This window comes from Gadus chalcogrammus, chromosome 17 (genome assembly GCF_026213295.1).
Source record: "Gadus chalcogrammus isolate NIFS_2021 chromosome 17, NIFS_Gcha_1.0, whole genome shotgun sequence".
In the NCBI taxonomy this organism is placed as follows: Eukaryota; Metazoa; Chordata; class Actinopteri; order Gadiformes; family Gadidae; genus Gadus; species Gadus chalcogrammus.
Window position 1 is genome coordinate 14,460,287 of NC_079428.1, and position 21,211 is coordinate 14,481,497.

At 46.3% G+C, this 21,211-nt stretch overlaps 1 protein-coding gene across 1 annotated transcript; it reads left to right on the forward strand.

Annotated features, from left to right (window-relative positions):
• The first annotated feature begins 6,002 nt into the window (after positions 1–6,002).
• Positions 6,003–20,580, forward strand: LOC130369926 (ATP-sensitive inward rectifier potassium channel 10-like). The gene is made up of 6 exons (XM_056575541.1): positions 6,003–6,434; positions 12,163–12,543; positions 13,437–13,651; positions 14,234–14,365; positions 14,983–15,160; positions 18,396–20,580. The coding sequence occupies exons 2-6, from the start codon at positions 12,171–12,173 to the stop codon at positions 18,797–18,799; spliced, it is 1,302 nt and encodes a 433-aa protein (XP_056431516.1). The 5' UTR covers positions 6,003–6,434; positions 12,163–12,170; the 3' UTR covers positions 18,800–20,580.
• Positions 20,581–21,211: the final 631 nt, after the last annotated feature.

The window sequence follows — 21,211 nt, forward strand, 5'->3', positions numbered from 1 at the left end:
TTCGCACTTTCGTACCCCGATTAGTCAACACACCCACCCTTTACTCCGGATGTTATGTCAGAATGTCTGAGTGACTATGATGGATACCAGGTCAAAAGTGTTCCCCCTCCCTCTCCTGTGTTGGCTAATGCAGAACAACTGGCTTTAGCTGCTCAGAACAGTTTTTAGTGTTCTTTTCTGTTGTCAACAGTTTTGACCTCGCTGGCAAAAACCAATCGAAGGACTGAAAGTGGGCCATGGTCAGAACAAAAAGAACGTCACTGGTTAACGTTGCGAAAAAGTATTATGAGCACGTAAAACAGCTTATATTTTGAAGATATAAAGAAGCTTAAAAAATCGGAACATAATGTCATTCAGAACGTAATGATGTACATGGACTTATTTTAATTAATATTTTGGGTGCACTCTTTAGATTCTATATTGACGCCTATTTTTACTATAATAAACATGAACATATTTATTATACATCTCTTGACCATTCAAAGAGGGGGGGGGGGGGGTGTGCTCAGCTCGCAACACATGTCATGGATGGCGGACACAGAGTAACCAGTCTAACTGGGTTAAGCATGCACTAACTCGGAGCAGTTCGCTACCGCTGATCTTTTCGACAGCTGGCTTTAGTTAGTTAGTAAATGCCCCAATGTATGATGATGAGTTACTTGGCTGTTTACACCCTCCTACCCCGTTGTGAAAAATCAGAAAACCTGCTTAGTTTATGGTGTCCTCTCTATTGAACTGCAAAAGTGACCTATGACATTTCCAGCTCTGAAACAAAAATGAATACAATAGCCTGAGCAATGTAAGAAATGCAAATCCTTCTGACAAATAATCGCATCATCACTCAAGCTGTGCGTGCACTTATATGACAACGGTCTGGGTGCAAAATGCAGGACGGAGCTTTTACTCCTTGCTGATCCCACCATGCCTGTAGGTATAGCTCACAAGTTCTCCATGGGATGTTAAACATAACAAAACCTACGGTCACGGTGTGTCGCATTGCACACACACAAGCACAAAATACCCAATCGGGTTAACTCGCCCCTCTCTCTCTCTCCCCCTCCTCTCCCTCCCCCTCCCTCTCTTCTTATCTCTCTCTCCTCCACTCCCCCCCCCCCCCCCCCCCTCTTCCTCTCAGCATCTAACCCAGGGTCCTTGATGCCCACAGGCTTCCCATACATACTGTGGTCATGCCCGTTGCCAGCTATGGCTAAGGTCCTGATTGTGAGTTAATCTTGAGTTTATCATAGCGTTCCCACCAATGTTATTTATTAACCATATCCCCACGTCATTGAACAAGACGCTTCCTCACTAAATAGCAGGCCTTGTTGTCCCACTAAATATTCAACAGATACCTGGGTGATTGTGAGGCTTATGTTTGCGGCCTCCTCTTAAAACATGCAGAGGAAAAGAATTGTGTGTAGATTCACCTTCTGCCTTACTTAATGTAGTTTCAAATCCATAATCAAACCAGAGCAGTCCAGATCAAATCACTCCGCTCCTCACGCACCGCTGAGTTCACGCTCGGGGGCGGGGTAGAATGAGCTCCGCGGGCAACGCGGGCCTCCATCGTTGGCCCCTTGTGATCTCTGATGTGGATCATGGTAACGTGAAGCTATGGAATTTGATGTCCCACGGTCCCATGCTTCATCAGCGTGATGCTGGGATGACATGCTTCACTTAAACAGACTCTGACTCTGATACTTCACCACAACCACTACTTCTGTGGGTTTGTTTATAAAATAAGGTATTTTTGGACGCTATTCGGCTCTATCCTATCCTGGTATTTACAAAACCTTTTTCTCTCAAATGACAAAATATGTGCCTTGTTGTTGTTTGTTTCCCTGCTGGCTGCAACAGCGTTTCTACCAGAGTGCTGACAGAATCCCCTATGGCCCGCCCGTTACTTCTGACACTCTTGGTGGTCACCCTTAGCAACCCCTAGCCCCCAGAAACCAATTGTCATTGAATATAGGGGTAAAACCTTTGTAACTTTTCCTCCCACGTCAAACGCAAGAAAGTATAATTATGTCTATGCTAAAGAACTGAAAAATAACAATCATATACAACTTAACAGCATGTGGACGATATAAAACAATATTCAGGCATACAGGTGTTTGTGGCAACAACAACAGAGGCCGTGACCGACAGTAGCCTAGTCGGCAGGTCACCATGCTGACTGGAACGGGACACACTTGGTCTCCATTGCTACTGTCACACATATTTTAATTCTTTATTTTAATCCACAAAACACACAGACAGACAGACAGACAGACAGACGGACGGACGGACGGACGGACGGACAGACAGACAGACATACACTAAACAAGTGTGTGTAATTATTAAAAGGGCTGCCTCCTTAATTTCCAGTCGCCGCGTGAGTGGATAACTAGCATGTGCTGTGATGGATTAGGAGCACATTTGATTTGTCTTCAAGGGAGGGACGCAGGCCAAACCTCGCGCACCAGAATTAGATTAACTACAGACCTGATAGATGTTAGTTGGAAACCGTGTCTGGGTATTCTTCAAAAGTTTATATTTAGGTTGCCTTTGTTTGTATTGACACAAACATTCACAAGCAATTCAGTATTCAAGTGTCCCTCCGAACTAAAGATTGAGGGTAGTTACACTGTGACAACTATTTGGATACATGTGACAATCGTCACAAGTCATGTCAGATGACTACCGTCTTGTCACCGGTTAATAGTGAACAGGATGCAATTAACCCTTTGGTTATTCACAAATAAAACATTCAAACTGGAATCTTATCAGGGTCACCATAGCCAACCAAAAACTAAGCGTGACTCTTAGGGTTTCACTTTTAATCCCGTAAGGAGCGTGTCACCTCCTCACATCTATCCACTATATCCCGAGTGTGTGTCGTGACGGCTTGTTTAACCTGTGTGCTTAGATTGTTGATTGTCACTACAGGTTCAAGCCTCACACAGCCCCAGAGTCTATCAGTCAGACTGAGCCTGCTCACCAACCACCACCCACACACTGTCCACCGCTTTATGATGGCTAGGACACAAACAGAAGGGCCTAAGGTATATGTAACCTACGTGTAGATTCATTTTTATTTTCAGGTAGCGTAGACAAACGAAAAACTTGATTATTGGACACAAGTTTCGAATAAATATTTCGAAAGAATTTCACTAGATATCCTACTGTGCAATAAACCTACGCTATGTGAACTGAAACAGTTGAACAATGAAAATCTTTCGCCCATTGTCTACAAAAAGGAGGTCTTATCGCTATCATCTGAAAGTCTGAACTCTCAAATAACTCTCTGTCGTGTTAAACATTATGTTTAGGCCTGCTGGTTTTTGAAACCCAATTAAATGGTCGTTTCGCACTGAGAAAGACCTCGCAGGACCTCTGCTGGTAACAAATGGTACTGCATCAAGAAAATTGGAAAAGGGGACGGGCGGTATGACATCTCTCGAACGCGCACGCACGCACGCACGCGCACACACACACACACACACACACACACACACACACACACACACACACACACACACACACACACACACACACACACACACACACACACACACACACACACACACACACACACACACACACACACACACACACATCGTTTTGGCAAGTAGCCGTATAACAAGCGGGAATCTGCTGGATAATGAATAGAACGTCGCCGGTCATTATCGAAAATAAGCCCCTTCGGAGCGAAGCAAGACACCTTCACTGCGCGTCAGTGTATCCTGTTCGCCCTGTCGGGGCTTATTTTCCCGATAATGACCGGCGTTCTATACATTATCCCTTACATATTTAGCAGAGTAGGCCTAGTAACAAATGTGTACAAAGTTACATATGTATTAAAAAAAATGTCGTGTTGAAATTGGGCTCGGGCTCATAATTACAGTTAATGTGTCGGGTCGGGCCGGGCTCAGACAGAACGTGCACGGGCTCGGGCCGGGTCGGGCTTGATTTTCTGGGCCCAATCTAAGCTCCGTGTAGCATATACTAACTATACATAATATCTATGTATTTATCTATGTATCTGTATAATGTGCTGAACACTCTCTTATAGTCTCTACCCTCAAGGGTCTCAATGCGGCTTTGGTCTGTGTCTCCCCAACGTGACGAAATGCAATGCATTATTGGGGAAATGAGAATCAATAGCAAACCGCTGAAATAGTAGGCTTGCCTACTTTTTCGTGTAACATTCAGTGATACCTAACAACATTAAATACAATAAATTACAGTTTAAATCTTAAAAGCAAATTGCACAAATGTTCTGAGGTTGTAACATCAGAAAGACTTATGGATAAAACCTTGATGTTTTTGTTAGTTTGCAGTTAACTGATAAACACTAACGATAGGCTTAGTTGAATAAGAGTAAGAGTCAATTATTCATTAGGCTACATTATAGTATTTTAGTGGTTAGGCTGATCTTATCATTGAGGGTCGGTTGAATACGTTTTTTGGCAACTACTGCCCGAGGGAGTCCAACTTAGCCCACACTCCATTTAGACTCCGTTATTAAGGAAGTATCATAGGAAGTAAAGAAGAAACAACAATGTCACACAAAATGCAAGCAAAACATTATCATCTATCAGAGCTCATAGATAATAGCGAATAAAGAAGTTCTAAACACGCAGTGATGCCGAGCGCACGTGGACCGATCTCGAAGGCCAAGCCAAGGATTATAAACACTGATAAACCAACCCTCCCTAGGGCCCCTCTTTCTCAGTGTTGGGCCAGGGACCCCGAACTCAACAGGGCCGCTAGTGGATTCCTAAAGAGAAACAACACGCGCTGGCGGGTGGGAGGGGTCACGAGATTGATGCGCGTGTGAACTTGGGCCAGCATCGTTTCGCGCCAGCCCGGGTTTATTGTGCCACTTGTCCTCTCGCAGAGATTCATCGCGATCACGCATGCTGTAAATTTAACTCCCGCCACAACAAACTTCACGGGTGGCAGCCTTTGAACGCAGAGGCCATACGTGTTTCTTTTCATCTCGTTTCCTTTCGTAAAAAAAAAAAAAAGGCAATAACACAAATTATGGGGTAAGGATGTTAACAGCATTCTGAAACCCCCTAGCAACTCTCCCGGACTTAATAATGCTTATGTTGTCTAAAACTATGGTTCACCGCGACCATGTGAGGTCAGACTACACTGTAGGCATGTGTGTATAGCGGTTCGTAGCACATGTACACACACATGCGGGCGGCCATGGCGGTACCTCAGAGAAAAGGAGCCGACGACACCGTTCAATCGGAGACCCGCGGCCAACTCTTGGCCGACGCAGAATTGTAAGGAGGGGGCAAGTGCACAATAGCTGCGTCTGTTGGCCGGTTTGTAAATACCTCTGTTGCAGTGAAATAACTTCCAGGCTTGTATCTTAACCATCGCCGAATTTACATGAGAAAGTTGACAAAGGGATAACACAGTGGAGAAGTCTTCACAACAAGGCGTCCATTTATGGACGTGTACAGTCACAGTCGAGAGAGTGGGAGAGAGAGAGAGAGAGAGAGAGAGAGAGAGAGAGAGAGAGAGAGAGAGAGAGAGAGAGAGAGAGAGAGAGAGAGAGAGAGAGAGAGAGAGCGAGCGCGTCTGTGTGTGTGTGTGTGTGTGTGTGTGTGTGTGTGTGTGTGTGTGTGTGTGTGTGTGTGTGTGTGCGAGAGGGAGAGAGAGAGAGAGAGAGAGAGAGAGAGAGAGAGAGAGAGAGAGAGAGAGAGAGAGAGAGAGAGAGAGAGAGAGAGTGTGTGTGTGAGAGAGATGCACTACACGAGGGTGGGAGGGGAGCAGCTGGGAGGAGAGCTGAATTAATGAATTAAAAATGTCGTTCAACAGACAGAGTGAATGCTTTTTTAGTTTTTTTTTATGGAAAGACGGGGGGGCCACGAAGGAGAGAGAGGAGAAATAGAGAGAGAGAGAGAGAGAGAGAGAGAGAGAGAGAGAGAGAGAGAGAGAGAGAGAGAGAGAGAGAGAGAGAGAGAGAGAGAGAGAGAGAGAGAGAGAGTGGACACGGGGAAAGACGTTTCTTAAATCCCCCCTCTCGGAACCCCAGCGATTCTAACAACTCGAGATGCGAGCGGTGATATTGGTCGATGACATGATGAAGAGCAGGCCTTAACGTCTCGAGTGACATCTCCGCGGACCCGGTACCGACAGGCTACCACGCGGCACCGGATGATGTGAGGGTCATTTTAGAATAGGGAAAAGAAAAAAAAAACATGGTTTTAGTGCCATTCATATTCTGATGACAGGCTGATGTAAACAAAACGTTAAGAGTAGACTGGGGGGCATATAGGCCTAAAGTACAAAAATAATCCAAACTTTTTTTTACTCGCTAAACTTTTTTATTTGTATTATTATTTGTTTGAACGAATGTTATTCATGCCCACGGGACGGTAATATCATTTAACGGTTGGGAAACCGAATCGGACACGACGCAGCCTTTTCCGGTAAGTTGCATACATGCAGTCGGGGACTTGTCATTGCACCGTTTGTTGACAGTGAATATTAGGGCCGAGGTGCAGGTGCACATGTACAGGCCTTATAGGTCACTTCAGCTGCCCTATAGCTATAAAGGCGATGTTTGTGTTTAATTAGGCTATTCAAGGCTGTGATGTCATCTTAGTAATTGTGGAGCAAGTTTAATGAAGCATGTAATTATTCAAAATCTTAAAAGTCAAATTCAGGCTGAATAAATTCATACAAAATAGAGAGTTCATGATAAGGCCACACACATAGGTCTAGTAGACTGTAAATACTAATACAAACTCCAGCTGTATCACAGGCAAATGTATGACAGGGATAGGCCTAAAACACATGCTTTTGGGTGGGATATAATATTTCAATGGGCTGGCTCAGCCAAGTAACGACCCTTCATTACCTTGTACAATGGCAGAAAATGTAGGAGCAAACACATTTCATTTGATCCTAGAAGTGACTGTTGGGTAGCAGTTACAAAGAAGTTAAATTAGAATTATTTTCTTTAATGTATTATTTGTGAATATGCTATTAATACATTCATGTATATATTTTAATATTTCACATTTTATATTTATCATAAAAATGATGATTATTATGTTTACAATTAGTAGTGGAAGGCCTATCAGAAGTAGTTATAGTAACAGTCCTAGTAGCAGTAGTAGTAAGTGGTAAAATTCGCAGTAGTAGTAGTAGAAGTGGTAAAAGTCGCAGTAGTGGTAGTAGAAGTGGTAAAAGGAGTTGTAGTAGTAGTATAAGTGGTAAAAGTAGCAGTAGTAGTAGTATAAGTGCTAAAAGTAGTTGTAGTAGTAGTATAAGTGGTAAAAGTAGCAGTAGTAGTATAAGTGCTAAAAGTAGTTGTAGTAGTAGTAGAAGTGGTAAAAGTAGCAGTAGTAGCATTAAAAAGAGGAACAGTAGTCGTCGTTAAGCATCCTCGTTATCTCCATGGCGATGGAATCCTCACTGCTCTTCCTGTTCATTAAGAAACTCTCTTTGTCCGCCACCTCATAACACAAACGCCCTCAATAACACATCAGACCTGATTTGCGGTGGAGGAGAATAGCTAACCATTAGCCCCCCGTTAAAGACTATTGGACCACGAAGGAAGACGGCGCTCTTAAATGACAGCACATAGTGGCAAACAGCTGGGCTCCATGGCCCAGACGACAGCCATGAATCACAGGGGGAGGAAGTGGAAACTGTAGAGGTGGGCACACAGTTTGTTTCAGAATGGCTCCCACCTTTTCTGGATGGAAGACTAAACTGTACTCTAATGGAGACAGACATCTGACCGCGTTGGAAACAGCAAGAGGTCAGCAGGGAAACATCCTCTGGTGCAGAAGATAAATAGATGAGTAAGAGTAAATCAAAAAAGCACAATGAGTCCAATTTATAGTCTAGTGGGTAACCAAGACAAAGTTTAAAAAGGAGAATGATTAAAATGTGTTGTAGAAGCGAAAGATAAGATGGGAACTATCACACAGAACATAAACTATGAATGATCTATTTACAATTCATATACATTAGGTTCCTGAATGCTTCAGAATGGCCAAACCATGTCAGGAATAGTTGATTGGTTTACTCTTTATAGTGTATTTTATAGACATTTACCTATCACTGACTACTAAAATTGGCTTCCCTACTCCTCCTCCTCTACTACAGACAGTACCTGACTCTAGTAAACATATTCATCTATATTGCATATCTGAATCTATATACCATCTATCTAGTAGAGTACATATCTGAATATATATACCCTTTTATTTAGTAAGCACATTTATGAATCTATATTACCTATCTAGCACATCAAACTTATATATATTACATATCTGACTCCAGTTCAGTACATAGCTGAATCCAAATTGCACATACATCTGAATAATCTATGTTATAAATCTGAATGTATATTACAAATCTGAAGCTATATCACATTTCTTCCTCTATATATGACCTTTCTAGACTATATTACGTCAATGGATCTCTTGTTGTGAAAGTTTGAGTCTACATCAAGTCAAAATAAAGTAATCACTATCACATCCACAACACTAACACATTTGTACCAGGAGGATGTGTTTGGACTCATAGATTTGAGTTTGAGAGAGCGGGGGGGTGGGGGACAGATGTCTCCGTAACGTAGCCTCTGTGGATGGATGAATGTTATTGTGTGTTTTTTGGTGGAATACAGATTCAGCTGTGGTGTGGACAGATCCCAGCCTCTTATGTGGATTAATTCATGGCTAGAGAGAAGCAGTCATATGCATATTTTATGCATACACAATAAATATCTTCCTATCCTCAATATACTCTTGTTTGGAATACTTTCGAAATCCTGCTTGTATTCATTTGTTCATCCTACTATAGATAACTGTTGTATTTGGTGTAAGTTGTTGAAGTTATGCAACTCTATCTAAAGGAACAAAGTTACAGGGAGTTGAAGACTATTGCTTAGACTCAGCCTTCTACTGCTCTCTTGCAGTCACTTCTTTTAGTTTCACATATCTCATCACACATGATGTTTCCTCTTATACAGCGCCCCTCATCTAAAAGTGAGAACCTTGTGGCGTTTTGGGTAAATGCTCTCCATATTTGCTGCCGACTTTGGCACAGTCAAACGGGTTTCAATTCCCTTTTTGGCTCATCTTTGAATTTACACCCAATGCAAACCAAACCAGAGCTTCTCCGTAGTCTGCCTGCCCTGCTCTTCTCAGTACTTCTGTTTTTTATTGCCACATATACTTCCAAACACACAGCAGGCCCATCAGAACAAACCCTGAGGGGATTCAGAGCCAGCTCCTCCAGACTAACATGCCACCACGGCTAAACCCTCAGTCATTTCAGAACATCCTCCTTTAACCTCCGACTGGCTGTAACCAAGGCGCAGAGAAGAGATAAAAACACCGGCATCCAAATGGAAACAGGTGATAGCGGTCAGGATTGTTTTCTTAGCGATGAAGGAGATCATGCGTGTTGAATGGCACTTCATAGACAGTCAGGGTGTGAGGGGGCCCTGTGTGGAGGCCAACTTAGGGGGGGTCCCCTTTTTAGGAGCTGGGGAGGTCCGGGTTGTTTTTGCAGGGCCTCCGTGGAGCAGAGAGAGAGAGAGAGGAGTAGGGGGGGGGGGGGGGGGGGGGGGGGCTGCCGCTGCACTGCATTGCTTGTGCATAGATGATGGACCCTCCTCAGGAATACCAATGACCCAGCCTTTGTCACCGGTGCAGATTCTTCCACTTCCACCCAGCCACCCTGCACAGTCTCTCGTCACCAACATCACCCCCCCACACACACACCCTCCTTTCCCTTTCAGGCACCTCCATCCTTCTCCTCCTCTAATCCTTCAACATTCTTGGATCTCCTTTCTCTTTTCTCCCCCTCTTTCTTTCTCCCACCCTGTTCCTTCCTCCCTTCCTCTCTCTCTTTTTGTGCCCCTTTTCTTTTTTTTTTGCTTGCACACACACACCAATGCATCTCAATGCCAAGCATCGCATGCCTCTACACACACACACACACACACACACACACACACACACACACACACACACACACACATACACACACACACACACACACACACACACACACACACATACACAAACCCCCCCACACACAGACACAAATCCACGTGTGCGCATCCCCACGTGCACTCAACACACTTCTTTTTTGGACTTCCCGGGCCGATTCTCCTCTTTCTCAATTCCTCCCGCTCCCTGGCTCATTCTGTGGCTCTGTCAACGCCACACTGTCAGCCCACCCTTCTGCCTCCCTCTCCTGCTCTCTCACTCACTCGCTCGCTCACTCAGTCGTCTTTTTCAATGGTGGCTTTTGTCCCTTTCATCTCCCGGAAACAAAGGATATTTGTGCACACGGGACAGAGGGAAGGAGAGAGAGAGCGAGAGAGAGATGGCCGGTGGCGGAGAAGGAAGACACTAACCTTGACTCACACGAGTCGCCGAAGTCGAAAAAGTTTACAAGTTCAAAAGGTTTGTGAGTGGGTAGCAGCCCCTTCCAAAAACATTGTCCTGCATCAATGAACCCGTATCACATGCGCTGTCCAGACGCCACAATGAAGATGTACACTTTGGGTTTGATGAATCATGTTTCTAACAATTAGCGGACAAGTTCCATACTGTATGGCCTATGGTGTGGTGTGTATGTATACACATACACACTGCACACATACACACTGCATGCACGTGTGTATGTGTGTGTGTGTGTGTGTGTGTGTGTGTGTGTGTGTGTGTGTGTGTGTGTGTGTGTGTGTGTGTGTGTGTGAGTGAGTACTGTAGGCGGAGACTCCCGCGAGGGGTTCAGGGTTCAACAGTGGATGTGTAAACGGCCCAATCATGCGTGCCCGCTCTTGGCCCCGCCCACATCTTCAGCATTCAGAGCGCACACACGTCAACACAGATCCCTATTCATATAAACCAGTGGAAGCTCCAGTAAGAAGGTGGGGGGGGGTAAGTAAGTGAGCACACAGAAACTGGGGAGAGAACAAGCGAGAGACAGAGAGCGAGAATGAGAGACAGACACATTGAAGCAAATAAGATCGCGTTCCAAACAGCTCTCTGGGGCTTCTGTTTTTACTCTATGGAGCTTTACAGCTAACGACAACACAAACAAACAAACAAACAAACAAACAAAACTTGCCACTGCCCCACAATGACAAATGGTATCCATTGCGATGGGGGGCGCAGTTCTTGATCAAACACATTCACCCTCTTGGCCCATTCCATTACAGCACAGCCACCAATCAGTCATTCCAGCAGACGCATTCATCCACGGAGACCCCCCTTGAATTCAGATACAGGTCACTAAGGAGCAGGTACACACAAGATGTCTTTCTCAAGGGCCTTCAGTCACACCACTGGTTTGCTACTGTGACATTATATTAGGCGATGAAAGGTTGCGTAATAGATGTTTACTAGGGGTATTTCTATAGGTCTTTGACTCTGGATGAGATGATTCAGTTAATGTACGATATTCTAGTGTCAACATCATTTTTTAATCAGGGTCCGGGTATATAGTGTGGATGTTATCTCTGGTCGTTTGAAGAGCTGATAATTCCTTTGATTTATTATCGGGTATTTTTCCTTATATTATTCCTTATCTGCAATGTTGCACATGGTAATATTTTGGATGGATGAGTTTTGAAACGGACAGCCATTGAGATTCATCCTAATGAAAGACTCTTTCTCGTGTGGTTTGAAGTGTAGTGTGTCCTCATCTCAATTCAGCAGCTGTCATGTGCATCGGACTTGTGATGTGCTGTCGGGAAAGTGCAAGGGCAGCTGCAGAATCAAGCGGAGAGGGGGCCTTAACTTTGAAAAAGGGACTGAAAGAGGGCTTTCACTTTGAAAAAGGACCACCGCTCGTGGTGGGGGCTTCAATGGTGAGGGCTTCAACATTGCCTCGGTACCGGCTGAGAAAATGTGCCTTGGTTGGTCAAGTTTATAATCCCTGCTTAGCTTTTCTCCTTGTGCTCCCGAATGTTCCCCGCTGTCTTTTCCCTGTTTTTATTTCATTCAATGCTTCTTCCTTTGGCGCTCTGCCTACATTCCCTCGGCCCCATTACGACCCCCTCTTGCATGAACCGACCCTCAATTTAATCCGTCCATCGTCCCATCACACTGCCCCCCCCCCTCCCTTACCTGTAATTTGCTTCCTTCCCCACTCCCTCTCTAAATCCCTCCCCCCCCATCCCAGGTCCGGCCATGACCTCGGTCACGCCCCCCTCCTCCGAGGACTCCTCCCCCCAGAAGCTCTGCCACTCCACGACGCAGACCGACGTCACCAAGCCCCTTCTGGGCCCCTCGGGGCCGGGAGCCGAGACCAACAGCACGGGGGCCAACAGTGCAGGGGCCCTCCGCAGGCGGCGGCGCGTGCTCTCCAAGGACGGCCGCAGCAATGTCCTGATTGAGCACGTGAGCGGCCGCAGCGCCCTGTACTTGCGCGACCTCTGGACCACCTTCCTGGACATGCAGTGGCGCTACAAGCTCTTCCTGTTCTCCGCCACCTTCGCCGGCACCTGGTTCCTGTTCGGCCTGCTCTGGTACCTGGTGGCCCTGGTGCACGGCGACCTGCTGGGTGAGAGACAGACACAGAGAGAGAGGGGGGGGAGAGACACGCACAGAGACAGAGAGACAGAGACAGGGAGACAGAGAGGGAGAGACAGAGAGGGAGAGACAGAGAGACAGCGAGACAAAGAGAGACAGATATGGAGAAACAGAGAGACAGAGACAAAGAACGAGAGAGAGAGAAAGAGCGAGACAGAAAGAGAGACAGAGAGAGACACATACACAGAGAGAGACCAATGAAGTGCTGCCCAGAGACAGTCCAAACACAAGGGACAAATGACATGCAATGTTTAGAGCTAAATTTCAACCGTAACTTCATGTCAAACGTGTTACGATCAACCTCAGGGACAGGCCGACAAGAGAGATTCACGCAATATCATAACGATGCATTGTAGTAGAAAATGTGACAAGGGAGTAAAGAGTCTGGCCATTGCACGTCAAAGTCCTTTCCCACAGTAATTAAATTACCCCGCCCTACCAACCTCTACACTCTTCACCCTTAAACTCTTAACTATGTCACCCTTGGGTCACACGAAATCCCCACATCACCACGTCCCCCCCTCGCGTTGGAACGCTCCCCCCCGTGTCTAGCATCCCCGCGATCGAGGTCCGTTCTCCACAGGGAACAGGGAACGGAGCGTGCGGCCCGGTTCCGACCCCGTCCTCACGTCAACAGACACTTCTCAGACAGCCATTGTTTCCCTCTCCTCACATCCTCCTCGGGTCTGAGAAATGGTCCATAACGCTTCCAAACCATTCAGGCCTGACAAAGGCTCCCGTGTCCCCCCCCCCCACCCAAACCCCCGGCACCGTGCCGCTCGCACTCAGAACGGGGACCACTCTGCACTTTGGTTTCTCATCCTAATATAATCAATTGCGTTTTTCTGTTTGTGTGTGTTCCAGAGTTCGACCCCCTGCCGTCCAACCACACGCCCTGCGTGATGGAGATGAGGACTCTGACAGGAGCCTTCCTCTTCTCCCTGGAGTCCCAGACCACCATCGGCTACGGCTTCCGCTGCATCACGGAGGAGTGTCCCCACGCCATCATCCTCCTTATCGTCCAGCTGGTCATCACCATGGTGATGGAGATCTTCATCACCGGCACCTTCCTCGCAAAGGTCCGAAACCGGCAGTTTGTTCGATGCATAAATGCAACTATATCGACTAAAGTCGCAAATGTGTAAGATGGAGCCACTCGCGCTGACTAGGGTCGCTATCAGAACAGGTCTCTGGTCCACTCAGACTAGAGTGCGCCGACTGTGTGCTGCGGGATAGCGTAGTTCGGCGGGCCGGGGGGCGTGAGCGGGAGGGTTTTTTGGGCGTAGGGAGAGATACGGGCTGGCCAGCCTTTTTGTATTGGTAGAATTTATCCGAAAATAACAGTAATAGGAAGAAAAAAATGTAATTCACTATCCATCAGCATTGACTACAGATATATCCAGTTAATTTAAAGCTTCGAGCTAGTTGAAAGGTTACACACTTCGCTTTAATTGTATCATTGATAAAAAAATATATATTTTGATGTATAAAAATCCATCAAAATCATAAACTATGGATGCTTCTCAATGAGGCAAATCATGCAATCTCAAAGCGACCCAAACCCTCTCACTATCGTTTACGCTGAACATAGTCAGACAATGCCCTTTGTTGTTCTGTCTGTTATCTCAATCGATACATGCACCTCCCTGCTCCGCCTGTAGGTGGCCAGGCCAAAGAAGAGGGGCGAGACGGTGAAGTTCAGTCAGTACGCGCTGGTGTCCAACTACCAGGGCCGGCCCTGCCTCATGATCAGAGTGGCCAACATGCGCAAGAGCTTGCTGCTGGGCTGCCAGGTAGGCAGAACGCCTCTCTGATGGGTCTGCACCACGTGTGTGTGTGTGTGTGTGTGTGTGTGTGTGTGTGTGTGTGTGTGTGTGTGTGTGTGTGTGTGTGTGTGTGTTTATGTGTGTGTCCTTTACTTGCATGTTTGATTGTGTGCACTTTTCTTGCATGTTTGTGTGTGCGCGCACTTTTGTTGCATGTGTGTGTGTGTGTGCATGTGCTTGTGTGTGTATGTGTGAGTGCGTGCGCTTGTTTTGGTTCATCATATGTGATTGTATACGTGTGTGTGTATGCATGTGTGCAATTGTATTTGCATGTGACTTTGCATACAGCATATGCCTTCGTGAACCATCTCTGCTCAGCCCTAAACATGGCTCACCGCAAACGCTGTTCCTGTTCAGAACCCACTGGTGCCACCTGATTAAGACCAAAGACCAATCAGACCCATAACTGTGTAAACGGTTGTTCCACGCTTTTCCCTATGGTTGGATTCTAGCGCTTGTGCTTCCAGAACCTCAGAGGGCGTTGAGACGCCCTCTGATCGAACCCAGCATCAAACCCCTCGCTTTATACATAAACGTATATCCCCCCCCCCCCCCCCCCCCCCCCCCCCCCCCCCCCCCCCCAGGTGACGGGGAAGCTGCTCCAGACGTCGCTGACCAAGGAGGGCGAGACGGTGCGTCTGGACCAGCAGAACGTCCCCTTCCAGGTGGACACGTCCAGCGACAGCCCCTTCCTCATCATCCCTCTCACCTTCTACCACGTCATCGACCACACCAGCCCCCTGCGCCCCTGGGCCAGCAAAGGTACAAGCCAGCGGCCCATTCCTTATACTGGATCTCAATGTATAATGCATGTATGCCCCCTTACGCATGTTTGTACATAAGCATGTATTGCATGCAAGTAACGTGTGTATGCATGTGTAAAGTATGCGTCCCATGCGTGTCTCGGTGTGTGTACACTCTTGTGTGTGTGTGTGTGTGTGTGCGCGTGGCGGAGCTTGCCAGAGACACATCATCGGAGCACAATGGCGCTCAGTCTCCGCGCTCGGGGCAGACAGACATTCAGCGCGGATCCTGTTACAGCCGCGAGGAGCGGCCTCAGGGAGGGCATCACCCGCCACTGACGGACACACATCGCCGCCGCCGCCGCCGCTTATCTTCCCGAATCGCTAACTGATATTTCCTCTCCCCCCGCCGCTTAGCGACCGTATTAGCAATTCGCAAGTCGAGTGCACTTTGTTTGTGTTGTCCCTTAATCACAGCTGCAGTCACAAAGGGCTTCACAGGACGCATTGTACGGCGGCCGCCCCTAGCCCTAGCCCTGCAAAGAGTAAGGGAAGACACCCTTTACTATCAAGGAAGAATCCTTGGGAGGGAAGGCAGATTGGGGGATCCCTCCTTTCAGGGACGCTTGGGGGAGAAATGGGGGCCGCAAGGGTATCAAAACAGTTTCTAGTGTAGCTAGCTCTCACATGGGTTAATGAGAAAGGAAAACCTTGATAAGGGATCGTCTAGTGATGTCTAATGATATGGGATCATGACGACAAATAACAAAGGATAGTCAAAAAGACAAATTACAACAAATAACAAAAATAATGAAAACATGCGCACGAGGCCCAATGCCAGATGCAGAATGATTTACATGAGTGTTGGGTTCTGATTCATCAGTGCAGAGCCAATGGAAATGCTCAAATGCAAAGTGACCCACAGTTCGCGTGGGCTGTGGATGCTGCCAGCTCTGTCTAAGGGCAGCAACCACAAGGTACACTGGAAGCTAGTGTAGGTCAGTGGGCAGTAGAGTTCCAGCAGGGAACAATGGGTATCTATGGAGGCTATCTATGCCTTGTTTAGTATCTAACTCAACTCGCTTGTTTTTTCTCATCTTTTCTCATTTTATTTTCAACTCGGTTCCCTAGATCCCATGATTGGATCAAAACTTTCCTTTCAAACATTTTTGCTTTGGTCTGCTTTTTGTCTGTCTTTTACTTTTCTTCCTACTACTGTACTACTGTACCACCTATGCACCTTTACCTACACACAAAGCCCTTCTATAGCCAACACAGATCTCCCAGCTGAAGTTAAGCTACCAGAGATCCCATTGCTACATCCGATAACCTCTGCCCAATGCAACCAGGCCTGCTGGCTCCTCAAATTGGCTTCAAATTGGGGCTTTCGGTTGCTGTAAGGAAATCTCTAAATCATGCCTTGAAATCCAAAACTTAAAAAGGTCGCTGGCACCAGGACCCACATAAACACAGGGTTCCTACTACATTTGAACATTGGGAGGTGAAGTACCCTCTGAGAACTTGTAACATGACGATCGGGTTTGCAGCCATCCACCCCAATGCCAAAACGTGTTCCAACCTCCCTCGTAAACAGGTTTTACGACTCTCTGGACTGTACCCGTCTCTGTCTGTAGCATGCACATGTACATAGTAAACAATAAGGTTATTCAAATCATGACTAGTAATTTTCTCAATTAATTTGATATAGTAATTTCTTTTTGTCAGCTATACGGCCAGACTGACACGCCCACTCAACCTATCATTTTGGATAACTAAAATTGCACTCACACTAAAAAAAAAGGCGTGGTGCGAAATCCATACAAAGTCAATATCACCACGTGAACAGAGGCGAATCTTCCACCGGAATTTTTTTTTGGCCGAATAGATGTACGGTGCAGCGCAAACAACCTGGTTCACACAAATTTCCGTGATGCTGACGCCACTAACCCTCCCCGCGAATTTCGCTTGATCCTTCATGACACGCTATCAGCGTTCACCCCATGAAGTCCAGATTGAACTGCAACATGGAGTAGAAAGTGATTGTTGCCGTTTGTGGACTCCCGGGGCTCTATACTATCTATACAATATAACGTATAATATCAAGGCCAAAACCTGTGTGCCCCTCCGGATGATATTATGAACCATAAACGACATCTCTGGTACTTCAACAACGCGGGAAGACTCACAATGGTGGTTATCTCGGCCATGGTTGAGAATGAATTGGCGGAAAGAAACGTTGGTGTTCACAAGAGAGTCTCCCCCTCAAATATTCTTAAAAAAAAATCTAGCTTGTGTTCTTGTGTGTGAACACTGAAGAATATAAGTGAATATTCCACTCATACATTTTTGATAGCAGTAACAGACGTTTAAAGTGCTCATAGCTCATGTCTATTCGTTTGGTGTACTTCAAATGGGTCCAACGTTCGCCTCTCCAAGCTACGAGTACATGAAGTAATTCTGTTGTATACCCTAGTGTTACATTTGCAGATGAAGTAGTCATTCATGTGGAACAAGAATACCCTTTTCTGGGACCCTCACTCGCCTCCTAAAGTGTCTCGTAAATCTGGCACAATGCTAAATGAAAACATACATTCTAAGCACGACGGGAGATACCCAGTGGGGAATCGAACCCATGGCGGCGGCGGTGGTGTGAGAGTGAAGGCTTTGCTCGACCTGTTGTGCTTCGCCGGGCCCCAGAGAGCGGTGGAAAACAAGCAGTGCGTGCTAGACACAACGCAACCACTCAAGGGTTGGACCGTGGAGGGCGCCTACAGGTGTGGCGCCGGCCTAAACCCTGACGCTGCTGAACCAGTGGTCTCTAACGTTTGCAAAGCCCCTCCACCAGGTCACCTGGTCTCACCCCATGCTCTGTTGTGTGTGCGTATGTTCCTTTGTTGGGCGTCTTTGTGGTGCGCTAGAACAGGGTTGTGATGCGTTTTACAAGGTATGGTGTTCCAGAAAGGAAGTGAAACAGGGAGAGAAAAAAAAAGGATTTGGCTCAGGGAACCCCTTTCCTATTTACTGTCCATCCCTTTCATCACTTCCCTATTGCAACCCCCCCAACCTCCCATCCCTGTGAGGCCAACCCGTCATCATTGTACAATCCTGTGCAAACTCTTCTCAACAGGTGTCATTACACAAAACATACACCAACCCCAGAAACAACCTCCGCCACAACTTTGCCTTACAAAAGAGCACAAGCATTCCCCATACAAACAGCACACCGTCTTGTTGTGGTTTCGTTTCTCCCCCAGGGGTGAGCTGGTCAGGGCCGGAGCTGGCCGACTTTGAGCTGCTGGTTATCCTGAGCGCCACGGTGGAGCCCACCTCCGCCACCTGCCAGGTGCGCACCTCCTACCTGCCCGAGGAGATCATGTGGGGCTACGAGTTCCCGCCGGTTGTCTCCCTGTCGCCCTCGGGGAAATACGTGGCCGACTTCGCCATATTCGACAAGGTGGCCAAGGCTTCGTCGCCGCCCCTTTTCCAGCGGGACACCCGTTGCCCCAGCGACAAGGGAGGAGGGGAGGAGCCCCCCGAGAAGGTGCGCCTGGAGGAGGACTACAAGGGGGAGGAGAAGGGGAGGGGGAAGGAAAAGGGGGAGAGGGGGCGGGGGGGGAGGAACAGCAGCCCCCACAGTGTGCGCATCAGCAATGTGTAGAGAGAGAGAGAGAGAGAGAGAGAGAGAGAGAGAGAGAGAGAGAGAGAGAGAGAGAGAGAGCGAGAGAGCGAAAGTAAACAAGAGCAAGCAAGAGGGAGCGAGAGAGCGAGCATGCAAGAGAAAGAGAGAGAGCGAGCGAGCTAAAGAAAGAGAGAGAGCGAGCGTGCTAGAGAGAGCGAGAGAGGAAACTAAAAAGGGAGTTATACTTTAACTAAAGTATCACACAAACACACAAGCATACAAACACACACACCTATGTACTGAGTCTTCGGTACAAGCTATACCGGCCTTTCACACGTAGTCCTATTACATTACATTGTCCTAACGTAACAATTAACATCTGTCTTATTGTAAGGAGCTTGGTTATAGTCACTGCATCCAGGTTTTACTTTGATCTAAAAATACCCGATCACATCACTGTTCTGTTTATATATATACACATATATATAATACATATATCAATAATTAGATATACATAAATAGATATATATATTTTTGAGTTTAGCCAATATATTGTTGGACCAAACCTGTAAATGGTTGAGACACTGGAGATATTTCTTGGTACTTTAAGGAAGACTAGGCTCACTAAAGAGCTTCAACGAATGTAGCTCAGCGGACATGCTCATAGTCTGTTTCTAACTACGGCCAAATATATGAAGCCTCTCTCACGTTTTTTATGTACTGAAACAGGTGCAGTAACACGATAATACTACTAAAAGTACCGCTACTTGAGAAATGTGACTACTCCCCAGGACGGTAACGACACTAAATACTAATACTTTTTTGCACTGTGTCTGATTATGTGTGTATAATGGTGTGTTCCCGAAATCCTCGGATGCCAGCCCTCGAGTTGCGCTTTTGACCTCACTTCCGTGAGGTTGTTTATTGTTGGCTACATTAGCCTCTTCAGCAAACCAGCGCGAAAACAAACAACATAACTTTACATTGTACACGCACAGCAAAACCATGCAATGTATAAATTGGTGACCGGAATAAAGTAGCAATGTAATCAAGTGTGTAAGAGCATTTAATATCGACATTAAAATGACCAACGTGGTACATGGGGTGTGCCTTCGAGAAATGCCGCAAGAAAGCTGGGACTTCGACTTTCGACTCGGAGGTCTGGCGTCCGAGGATTGAGGAACACATCATAACAAATTGTGTGGATGTATGTGTATTCTAGCTGCGTTTGTTTGCGTGTCTGCGTTTGTGAGTGTGTTGTTTGTGTGTCTGTCTGATTGTGTTTCTGTCTGAGTGTGTGTGTGAGTTTGAAAGTGTCTGTGGTTTCACAATGTCCATATGAACATTCTGTGAAATGTTCTCCTTCAGCCTTCATGTGTGTGTGTTTTAACATATGCATGTCCTGTGTATATCATGTATAAACATATTGTTGTTTGCTCATGTGCTTGGAAACAACGTTGCTCTTTCCCAGAGGGCAACATTAACAGTTGTTCAAAGCACAACGGCAGCTGTTTCCTTTACTCTTTTTACTACTGTCAGACAGAGGTACTCACAGACTGTTGAACACGTGGTGAACCAACTGCTGCATTTATGAGTGACGTCACACGCAGTATGGAATCACAACATGTGTAAATCAATTTTTAAGGTTTGAATTTTTAAGTGAGCTCCACTTTTCAGTTTTGATATTACCGACGGAGCCGAGTCTCTGTCTGATGCGTGACGGGAGACATGTTGTTCGAAGTTACATATGACTTGTCATTAATAGCAGAAGTCCACTTTTCTAATTGCCAAGTGCCTTTTAATAAACATCCATAATTTACCAATAGACTGTTGTAACGAGTGTTATTCCTTTAGCTGGTTGTTCTCTCCAGCGGTTCCAAACTAGATCCCGTAACACTTGTTTTGTAGCTGGTCCTATCTTGATTTTAGCCCATACTTTGATGGTTCTCACCCTTCCTGGTAATTTACCTTGGATCAAATTATAAAAGTAAAGGAAATTTAAATCGATGAAAATATATCTTTTCAAATAGAATACGGATAAAACATCTTACTTCCGATAATTTAACCTAATTTTACCTGAACTTCAAAGCTGACATGACTAGGATGTTGCCATGGAAACGCCAGTCAACATCCATGAAAGGATGCTTGCTGTGCCTTGGGATTCCGTCACATGGACATGTTAGTAGGCCGGAAAAATGCGGTCAGAGGGTTTACCGAGGAGTGTGGGTAGAATAGAATCCAGCAAAAGTATTCTGACATGCTCAATCAAAGCAAGCATGCTAGCCATGACCCTGCTATCAACCTGCTACCCAAAATTCTAGATTAACCAGCCTTATAGGGGCGCACACTTGAAGTTACCTGTACCCCATTAGACATCGGTCTAATGTGCGTCTTGGGGGGCACTCACATTAGGCTAAGTATGAAAACATACCCTGTAGCGTACTCAAGTAC

Excerpts from the sequence above, each read along its gene's own strand:
- LOC130369926 (XM_056575541.1), top strand. The coding sequence starts at position 12,171 with ATGACCTCGGTCACGCCCCCCTCCTCCGAGGACTCCTCCCCCCAGAAG. Across the intron at positions 12,544-13,436 it reads GGTGCACGGCGACCTGCTGG|AGTTCGACCCCCTGCCGTCC; the intron begins GTGAGAGACAGA and ends TGTGTGTTCCAG. Across the intron at positions 14,366-14,982 it reads GCTTGCTGCTGGGCTGCCAG|GTGACGGGGAAGCTGCTCCA; the intron begins GTAGGCAGAACG and ends CCCCCCCCCCAG.